General features: G+C 40.4%; 1 protein-coding gene across 1 annotated transcript; it reads left to right on the forward strand.

Annotated features, from left to right (window-relative positions):
- Nucleotides 1-1462: 1462 nt before the first annotated feature.
- LOC103140879 (transcriptional repressor scratch 1-like) lies at nucleotides 1463-10623 on the forward strand. Its single transcript, XM_007556234.2, has 2 exons — nucleotides 1463-2352; nucleotides 9484-10623. Exons 1-2 carry the CDS (start codon nucleotides 2238-2240, stop codon nucleotides 10209-10211), a joined length of 843 nt encoding a protein of 280 aa, XP_007556296.1. The 5' UTR covers nucleotides 1463-2237; the 3' UTR covers nucleotides 10212-10623.
- The last annotated feature ends 397 nt before the right edge of the window (nucleotides 10624-11020 follow it).

Here is an 11020-nt window from a genome sequence, read left to right on the forward strand (position 1 = left end):
CTGATGGCCTTTAAATAAAACTTTCTGGCTCTGATAATAAAGATTTAGACTTAAAATTATCTTTCATTCAATGAAGTTTAGTTTCAATTTAAAATGAAAGAGGTAAAAAAAAAAAATACTAGAACAAATGGAGTATCTGTTCTGAAAAACATTTTTTTCTGTTTTTTTTTTTTAGCATTTTAATAATAAATTAAGATGTTGAAAATAACTTCTAACCTTCTCAATGATTAATGCAAAAGCTGGCTGGTGACCATCTACATCATTGTCTTTTTAGAGGTTTTAGTTGAGTTCTTACTCATGTTTTGGGACTGTGGGAGGAAGTCGGAGTACCCAGAGAGATCCCCTTCATTAGAAACCACCATCAATGTTTCTCCAGCAGCAACTCATATAATACAGGTGTTTGTAAAATGGCATGACTGTAAAAATCTAACGCAGGAGTAAAATTCAAGTATTAAAGTATTTCATAGCAGTATAATGTTTGATGGTAACTCTTTAACCTCGTGTGTAAAGAAAGACAATCAAATACATGTAACTTAGCAAAACTAGTCCAATGCTTTTCTTACTTTCTTTTTGTTTAAATTAAAGTTAATCCATAGGGGTGTACGCTGTAAATTAAGCCTAATCGAATACAAACGCATCACATTTTTATTCCCATTTTAAAGCACGTCAGCCTCAACAGAGAACTCTGGACAAGTTGAAGAGAACAGTAATTCTGAAAAAGTTCATTCAGTTTTACATTACATTGGATTTGTTTTCCCCCACATAAAAATCTGAAATAGTTGCAAGTGAACCCATTGTGACCCTGGAGCTGATATAGCCTACCTCCATATTAATCCGGTGGTTAGGCTACTGTAAAACACTCCATTTGGTCTACTCCCTTTTTGCCTTCAGGGCTACATTAATGATAATTACTAAGCTCTCAGCATGCCAGTTAATATCCCCCTTTAAAATCCTTGTCATCACAGAAAAAAAAAGGAAAAGAAATGACTAGAAATAAGCTTAGTAGTAAAAAAAAGAAGTATGAGTCCCAAAAAAAATTATGAACAATGGAGCAATCTTTAAAAAGCATGTTTCACGTTGAGATAGCTAAATCAAGTCGACGAATGCTTGAAAAAAATAATTTCCATTCTTATCTCCACAAAACATGGCGTCTTGCCTCTCTCTCTCTCTCTCTCTCTCTCTCTCTCTCTGACACACACACACACACACACACACAATGAAGAGAAGGAGAGCGAAGGAGAGTGAAAGACAGAGAAAGAAAGAGAAAGAGGGGGTGATAACAGCTTCAATAAATCATCCGGGCCAGTCGCCGCTCCCAGGGGATGCGGGATGGATTAAATTAAGCACTCTCTCCACCCTTGTGTCTATCCATCCGTCCATCCCTCTCTCTCTCTCTCTCTCTCTCTCTCTCTCTCCCTCTCTCCGTATAAATGCCAACAGCTGATCGCGAGACGGCACACTCGCGGGAACAGCTCGAAGCAGCAGAAAGAGAGAGGCGAGGGGAAGAGAGTGAAGAGAGAGGGATCCAGAGAGAGAAAGAGGGGGATCTGTTGATTCATCGGAGTCCCTTTTTGTACAATTTTTTTTGACTTAAAGGGATATAAAGGACTTTTTTTTTTTCGTAAAAGGGAATTTTTTTTATACATAAAAGCATTCTAAGTTATTATTACATATTTTTTAAACCTCTGATTTTCTTCGCATCCCTCCCTCGTCCTTCCCTTCTTCCTCCTCCATTTCTTTTTTTAAAGAGGCCCGGGCTTTGCGAGGTGTCTTCCATCGCCTTTTTATATTCATTTTTATTTTATTATTGTTCGAGAGCCTTCAGTCTTCCGTTTGTCCGCGAGTGCAAAAAGCACGAGGCACCCCCTCCTCCTCCTCCTCCTTCTCCTTCTCCTCCTCCTCTTCCTCCCCTACGGTGGGAGCTGTCCGGTGCTGAAGTTGCATTTCCTCCCATTCCTGCAAGAGGACTGGACCGGGCCAGGCAGGGACACTCAAGCAGAACAATAACTCTTTTGACCGGATAATTCGGCAGCTCGGCTCCCGCCACCACCTGAAGACAATCGGCCCCTCTGCTCGGCGTGTTGACGGACGGACGGGATCGCCACGCTGGCCAGGCCGTCGGCGAGGGGCTTTACATCCGCGAGAGTGTGCGCGCGTGTGTGTATCGCTGCGTCCGCGTGTACGTTGTGTTTGTGGGAGCGTGCGTGCTCGCGTGCGTGCCGGTGTCTCTCACCATCATGCCAAGGTCTTTCCTGGTGAAAAAGGTGAAACTGGATGATTTCTCCACCGGGGCGGAGTTGGAACACGCCTACCGGCACAGGACAGACCTCAGCCTGCGGCTGCATGACAAAGGTAGGTCAGGCTGCCTACACAGCGCGGGACTTACAGGTGTCTCGGATACAGATCGATCCCAGTGAGGAGGAGGAGGAGGAGGAAGAGGAGGAGAGGGATGCAGTCAGGAGAGGAGGGGGTTATGTTTCTGTAATAAGGCTGGTCTATAATGCATGAGACAAAGAGGTAGATTTACCTGTTGGGTCTTGAAGGTTTTATTTTTTTTTTTCTTTCTGTGATTGTTTTAAATCTTTACCAGAGCTGCGGGTTACAAGAAGCTAAAATTCACGCACAGACCAACTCTGTGTCAGATATAAAGTTTGTCTAAGCTACAAGCATAATATTATAACCAGTTTGGGCAAAACTGACTGGTATGCAGCGCCATGCACAACAAACCGCATCAAGTTTCTCAGCAGCTCAAACTACAGCAGCTTTAAAAACTCCTGCCTGGTTTTATTAAGCCCCTAAAGAAGGATCTCTAACTTCTGCAAGACACTTTAACGGCAGAAGAAATAACTTTGTGACATTTCAAATTTCTTAAAAAAAAGAAGAAGATGGTTTTCTTATTAAACTTGTTCTTATTTTTAGCTCGTTTATTTTTTATCAGCTTATTTGTGTCAATTTTATTAATAAGTACTTGTTTTGTTGCTGTGTTTTTATTTTTTGTTTTGTTTTGTTTGTTTTATTAAAACAGGTTGCTTGTATATGGGATTTTGGATCTCAGTGAGATAATCTGTATAAATAATAGTCAAGTAATAAAGAAAACAACCAGAGCGATCAATTTTAAGGGATGCAAGGCTGTGCAAATCTATCCTATAAGAGCACAGAGAAACATCTACAGGCAGGTCGATCCTTGATTGCAGTCAACCATAAAACATGACAAATCTGGATGTCTTCTTGTGTCTCTTGGGAGCTCGGGCTCCCCTGGTGACAGGAGCACAAGTGCAGTTTGCATCGCCCTAAAAGAGGCACTTCCACAAAGTTTTTACATGGATGGACTAATGGGAAAGGCCATCCAGAGTATAGAGTCAGCACAGCAAAACCTAAAGCCAAAACATTTCTTTTAAATACTGTGTTTGTCCCTGGGAGGGTAGCTGACGGCACACAGAGCAGCTATCAGCAAACACCTCAGCAAACTGCACAGCAGCGCTGTTTGTGTAAAAAACCTCAGGCAGAGAATCAGATGGAAATTTACCAGCTGTAAACAAATTAACAAAGGCAAATATGGACAGGTTGAGTGGCTATAAACGGAAAAGTTAATTATGGGAACAGCAGATTGTTAAATCTGTTGTGTGTGTGTGTGTGTGTGTGTGCGTGCGCAGGCGTTCTTGTGTGGTGTCTTGAATGAGGGTGTCAGTCTGTGTGAGGGTGGCGATGGGGAAGCAGAAGTGTTATGATGTCATGTATAGGTAGGCTGGGGAATGAGTGATGTTATACCAGGAGGGATCCAGAAGTGTAACGTAAGACTGAATACAGTAAATAAGAAGATGCTGCAACTCACCTAGGCTAAAACTGTAGAGCTAAATAATAATTTGGATTGGGAGAAGCAAATTTTAGGGGAGGCTATTGCCCATTACACCCCCCTTTAGTTTCACCACTGGGCCATTAGTTAGTAATCTGTTTAGGGAAATCCCCACCAGAGCTGGACTTTCATTTTTAATGTTTCAGTGTAAACAAAATGCAGTTGTTTTTTTTTTTTACAAACGGCTACGTTAATAGAGAACTTTATCAATGTGTCTCTCCTTGCCTGTCATAATGTTATGCGTGGTGGGTGGGTGTGTAGCCAGAGTAATGGGTTTTTACTGCATTCATTTCATCTAGTGGGACATTTTGTAATATCATCATCTTCATGTCATGTTTTTATAGCTGACCACACTTTCAGTCTGGTTCTGTTTCAAACCCTTCAATAAGGTGGGTGTTGTAGTGGGACAGCCTGTAATCAATTATTAGGGAAGGACTTCAGACAGCACAGAGTTATCACATGGTCATTAACACTTACTTATGTCTCATTCCCTCAATCAGCTATTGAAAATATATCAAAGTTAGATGACACAGCAGCCTGTAAGAGATTTAAGCTCCACAGGACTGGGAGGGATCAGATGAGCAGATGCTGCGGTGGACAGCAAAAAACACGCAGAACTCGTCAATTGTAGCGTTTTTTTTCCTGCAAAATGTAAAACATTCTTTGCTGGATTTGATCCTGTAGCATATTTGTTCTCCTCTTGGAGTTGGTCTGCGTAAAGGTCACTTGTGAAATTAACTCAATCAAGAGTTTCTCGCACGCTTCGCTGATCCTTCCTAATGTTCAGCTGGGACCTTCTTGCTCCCACGCAGAATAATAAGTAACGACAAAAAAAAAAAAAAAAGAAAGAGAGCCGACGTGCTTTTACTTTCCCGCTTCTGTGAAAGCAAAAATGCACCATTTTCAGACATGCTCAGATGGAGACGCGTCAGAATCGCCTCTTTGGTGTCCTGGAGGTTGCAGAAAACGATCTGATAAAAAGAAAAAAAAGAAAAAAAGGGCATTTTATTCACGTTTAAATCTGTTTGATTCTCACCTCAGACACACTGATACACTATACAACAGGTGCAATATGAACAGCTTAACCAGGAATTTGGTAGCTTACGTTTAGCAATGCAACGAGCATCTCCAAGCCACTGCTGTTATCAGACAAGATTGTATATTAAACTGACCTTACCGGAGGCTGATCCTCTGACACGCTCTACAACGTTTCCGTGCACCAGGTGTTACTGCTCTACTTTTGCAGTGTTGGCACTTTTTTTTTTTTTTGCACGCTGGTTTTCTCGCTCTGGATGATTCACTCTCTACCTGCAACAGCTGCCATAAAATTAAACTGTCACATAAGGACAACATTTTAAAGGGAAAATTGACGTAACTTTTTTTTTATTTAACCAGTTAAGGCAAAACAAATTAAATAAATGTCAGAAAATGCAGATTTTTAAATACCACTCTGCTTACTGAATGGTTTTAAAAAGTGTGACCTACTTTTGTGATATTTTTTTTTTCTCCCATTTATGTGTAATTCCCTAGTCTTTTGCAGCCATGTAAATATTGCATCCAAGGAGATGCAATTCTGGGAAAATCATTTATTTAACAATTTTACAAAGAATGTCTGAAGCAGGACCATTTACTTGACATTTACAGCCTGTTTCCCAGATAAGTCCTAACTCTCTTTTGGAGGTAAAAAGCAGAAATGCTGTTTACCAAAATGAGACATTTGGCAGTAAATGTATTGAATCTTGTTGTAAACGTTTCACATTTCAGCTTCTTAACAAATCTGGCCTTTGCTACAATCCTGTCAGCGAAGCTGATTATTTTGAACTATATGAAAACTGCAAACCCACCCTCATACCTTAAGTGTGTGTGTGAGACGCAGAATAAACTGCTTTATTTCCAGCTGGGAATCAATGACAGATTGCTGCACGCCAATGCGCATGCTCCATGCCACCAATCCTGTGCTTCTAAAGCAAAAACGGCTTTTTAATGTCGAAAACCTAACAACCTGCCTGGTTTGACACTAGAGCGCTTTCTGTAATGCAGTCTGCCTCAGCCACCTTTTGTCTCCAGTCTCTTACCTCTGATTTTAGCAGCTCAAAGCAGCTTCTTCAAACATCCCCACTACAGAGGGCCATTTTAGGAAAACTTTCGGTCTGAACATGACGCCTTTTAGACTCATTATTTATATTTATACCCCATCCGCGTTCTGCCTCGGCGTAAGTGTCGTCAGTGTGTATTCTCATGGGACTGCGAACTGCTGTTATTATATGCAAACAGATATGTTTGCCACATGGGATTTGTTGCTTCTGTCTGCCATTCCTGCTCCTCTCTGAGACTCAAACAAAAACTGAAGAAACATGTTTTTACAACCACATAACCTACAGAACACCTAAACCAACAATTGAACAAACATTACATATTGATGAGTGCCATCACCAAAATAAATAGACATAATTACAGGAATAAGAAATACAATTACATTGACCAGTTATGACTGCACTGATTGAGTTTTTATGAATTTGTCTTAGTTTAGATATTTCAAGGAACAACTTTAAGTAAGTGTGGCACATAAGAGGCAGAAGTTCAACAATGGGCAACATCACAACTAATGTTCAGTTTTGCTGGATGTTTGTGGACATTGGTGTTTAGAGAAACCTGAAGGGAAGGTTTGGATCATCACTGAAGCAGACCCAATCATGAGAGCATAAAGTGGATCTAGATGAGAGTTATATTGTTTATGTGGAATTGCCAATGGCTAAAGAAAATGTGTAGCGAGAGTAGATTTATATGAGTGTAACTTAAATCTGTCTAAAAATAAATTCACACATCCAGAAGTTTTACACATTTTCTCACCTTACCAGTAATATCTTTTAATGGGATTGAATGTGTCAGATTAAAAAAAAGTAGTGGATAATTTGAAAAGGATGATTCATGGTTTTGTTTTGTTTTTGTTTTTGTTTTTTACAAAGAAAGTGTGGTATAAATTTAAACAATCTCTTTTCTACTCCTCCTTAATAAAACTGAATGTGAATACATGCCAACATAAGCTGTGTAGTTAATAAACAGAGACACCTGTTCTGTCAAAGCTACAGAGGTTTGATGTCAAATCAGCTGAAATGTATTGAACTTCCACATAGTTTATATTGTATAAAAATGTTTTTTTTTTATGAAACTACACCCAGGATCAGATGAATGTGCAAAGATTAAAATTAGAAATAAAATGTATAGCAAAACAAAACAGCATTAACTAGCAACACAACTAGGCTCAAAGATAGTGGATCAGAATATATTGCATAAAAATTTTAAAGTAATTTACAATTTATTGAGTTCATGAAGATAAGGGAAAAAAAATTTCAGACTTCTGCAGCTTAATATGGTAACTTATAGGTTACCTATATAGAGTGTAGACATTAAACATAATTGAAATTATGTATGTTTTACCAGCTTTGTGTGAATACAAGTGATTTTTGCTACTGCTTCCAGTAAGACCAGAACACAACCAGTTCTGACTCTCGGGGAAAATAAAATAAAATAAAATAAAATTAGTTTTAAGAAAAAGTTCTTAATTTTTCTGTCAAGTCAAAGAAGCACAAAGCCAACAGGTCACTGCACTGACCGAAGCTGCGCTGCCTGGGAGCCAGTGGTCACTGTAGCATCGACCCGGTTCCGCGCTGGATCAGTCCGCGGTGCTGATTCCTGTTTTCACACGCTAAATCAGCTTCTTTTTCCTCAGGTTCAGGGTCAGCCTGTGTGCATTCATCTTCTAGAGGGAGAGTGTTTTTAACTGCAGCTCTTGAGGGCCAAAGGGAGATGTATTGCTAAATTAGTTCAGGACTCACACTGCGGTTCCTTTCAAGCAGCCTCTCCTGGTCACAGGTGTACAGCGAGGAGAGACAGATGCTCCGACTCATGAAAAGGAAATTCAAATATATATATATATATATATTTATTTTTAAACAGATGTTTGACACACGCTGAAATTACTGCTGTTTCACTGATTGTACGTTGATTTCACACTTTACCACTTATGCAGAACTTGGATACAGTTGCTGCGGCATTATTACAGCACAGATACTGAAGGACTGCAGCTGTCGGTGCAGGCATGCTGTCACACCTGATGCTTTTAAACACTGTATTATGTTAATATTTGTAACTCTGCAATTATAATCATCCATCTACTACCACAGTCTTGAATCTTGAATACTTTTTATTGCCTTTTTCAATGCTTAAGTAAATCTTATAGCCATTAAAAATAGGCTAGTTTGTTTCTTCTGCCCTATATTTTTAGATAATCTTTAACGTTCTAAGCTTTTTATTGAGTGTCTGATTGCTCGTGGTTTGAGCATGATGAAGTGCTTGCTGTTTTACTGCCACATGTAATGACAGGAAGGAATATTTGATTCTCTGAAATAACAATGGTTAATCACCTTGGGTTTGTAAATCAACAGTGGAGGCCTACTGTATGTTTCAATTACTGTTTCAGCCGAGACTACATAATTATTAGTTTAAATAAAAAAATCTGGTGCCTCAACAAATTCGTGCTTGATTAGTTTTTTATGAATTTTGTGTCATTTGTGAACGTCAAAACATATATGCTTAAGAAACTTCAGGTTTTCATCACTCACTGTCTTTAGGACTTTAATGGTTTTAATCACTGATAGTCGCCACTTTGTCCCAGAGGAGCCATACGTGCAGTAATAAATTGGTATTATTTTTATCATCTAAATTGCTGTTCTCTGGGAGTTTGCTGAGGATTTTGTCAGTGTGCCTCTCTGTCCTCAACAGGCAGCCGTGTTATGTAGTGCCATGAAAAAAAATTCAAACACCTTGGACTTGTTCACATTTTATCCTGTTGCTTTTTCATATTTTAATGTTTTTCGGTTGAATTTAATGGTTTGTGGCTTTACAAAAACTGTGATGGCAATATCATACTGTGGGGATGCTTTTCTCCAGAAACATCAGGAAAGCTAGCTGGAGTCAAATGGGAGACGGATGGAACTAAATCGAGGGAAATACTGGAAGAAAAGCTATCGGTCTGCTTGAGGCTTGAGATTAGGGTGAAGGTTCACCTTACAGGAAAGCAATAGCACAAAACATTCAGCCAGAGTTACAATGTAAACGTTTAGATTGACATGTTCGGTATATTTGTGATTTTCTGTTCACAGACGGTCTACATCCATTCTGACTGAGTTTGAGTTATTTTGCAAACTATTTTAGTCTATATATCTGCAAAGCTGTTGGAGAGATGACCCAAAAGATTAGCTATAGATGCAGGAAAAAAAATGCTTCCAGATATTATTGACTTGGACAGAATACTCATGCTACAGTTTTCAGAGTTGTTTTTGTGAAAACCTTTAAAGACCAGGGATCCTTTCTGTCCGTCTCACAGCTGATATTCTGTGGGAACAGCTCTGCAACATGGAGCCCTAAGAAAATGCACTGAAGTCTGAAGTTGTAATGTGACTGCGTGAATGTTCAAAGGACATAAATAGCTTAGCAAAACAGCGTAGATGTGTTTTCTTTAGTGTCTGACAAACATATCAAAGTTCTTCAGGGACAGTAACATTAATGTGCATCATTCCTAACTGTGACTCCTACTTTGGTGTGACACTATTTTCTTGTTCCCACCTTAGCGGCCTACATCAGTGACTACATCAGTCCTGTCGTGTATGATGGTGAGAGCGATGGCGGGATCAAGGTGCCCTCTCCTGACCCCCTCTATGACGGTATCCACAGCGACTACGGTGCCCCCGACTCGGAGTCTCCGGACAGTCCGGGCTCAGAAATCACAGACGGCTACATCAACGGCGACGCCGCGGTGAGCGAGGGATACACAGTCGACGCCTTCTTCATCACCGACGGCCGTTCAAGAAGGAAAGCCCTCGGCAGCCCCAGGAGCGTCCAGAGGCACACCTGCAACGAGTGTGGCAAGACCTACGCCACGTCTTCCAACCTGAGCCGGCACAAACAGACGCACCGCTCACTTGACAGCAAGCTGGCAAAGAAGTGCCCCACCTGCGGGAAGGTGTACGTGTCCATGCCCGCCATGGCAATGCACCTGCTCACTCATGACCTCAAGCACAAGTGCGACGTGTGCGGGAAGGCGTTCAGCCGGCCGTGGCTCCTGCAGGGCCACATGCGCTCCCACACCGGTGAGAAACCGTTCGGGTGCGCCCACTGCGGGAAGGCCTTCGCGGACCGCTCGAACCTGCGCGCCCACATGCAGACGCATTCGGCCTTCAAGCACTTCAAATGCAAACGCTGCAACAAGACCTTCGCGCTCAAGAGCTATCTGAACAAGCACTACGAATCTGCCTGCTTCAAAGGCCCCTTCTCCCCTCTCGGCCCATTAGACGCATGACAACCTACAAAGAGATCAAATGAGGGACAAAACCGCAGACACAAATTACCATTATCCTTAAAGACTAAACTGCAGACGGTATATTTTTGGTCAGAATGCGACCTTGCTTTCCCTCCTTCTACCTCCCTTACCTGCCCACTCCCGTCCCCCCCTCCTCTCCCTTGGAGCCTGTCCACAATGACGAATACGATGAAGATAGCACAATTTTTCTCCTTGAGATTTTCCCACTTAAGGATTTAACTGATCGACGCATGCACTTCCTTGAAATCACGTCACCTCCTTTTTCTCTGTCTGTTTAGGGCAGAGACACTGATATTACTGCAGCTTCCTCCTGGCATCTAGATATAATATGACTACATATATTTTGGAACATTGATGATGATAATGATGAGAATAATGACAATAGCAAACATATAGCTACTAGTTTTCTCCATGCACTGAAATGCAGTGAAAGTGTTTTTTTGTTGTTGTTTTTTTCATTCCGATTCTGCTTTTTGGGGGAATAGTACTAATAAGAATATTAATAATAATGAGAATAATATTAATAATGCTCTGCTGCACCAAGTGACCATAATCTCTCCACCTCTGAGGTAAAAAAAAAACTATTTATTTATTTATTTATTTATTTATTTATTTATTTATTTATTTATTTATTTAAGCAATGTTTCTTTTTATTATGTGTTGTATATTTCTACTTGATTTGACGACAACAGATGCTGTTTATTTGCACTTTAAGTTCTGGATATGTCTTTTTACCACTACAGGCCAAAGCATATGTCACTTTTTTTGCATACGATTTTTTTCTATTA

The sequence above is a fragment of the Poecilia formosa genome, unplaced genomic scaffold (assembly GCF_000485575.1).
Source record: "Poecilia formosa unplaced genomic scaffold, Poecilia_formosa-5.1.2 Scaffold77, whole genome shotgun sequence".
In the NCBI taxonomy this organism is placed as follows: Eukaryota; Metazoa; Chordata; class Actinopteri; order Cyprinodontiformes; family Poeciliidae; genus Poecilia; species Poecilia formosa.

Bases quoted from the DNA above. Each gene is read 5' to 3' on its own strand.
- LOC103140879 (XM_007556234.2), top strand. From the start codon at position 2,238: ATGCCAAGGTCTTTCCTGGTGAAAAAGGTGAAACTGGATGATTTCTCC. The intron at 2,353-9,483 runs GTAGGTCAGGCT...TTCCCACCTTAG, and splicing joins CCTGCGGCTGCATGACAAAG to CGGCCTACATCAGTGACTAC.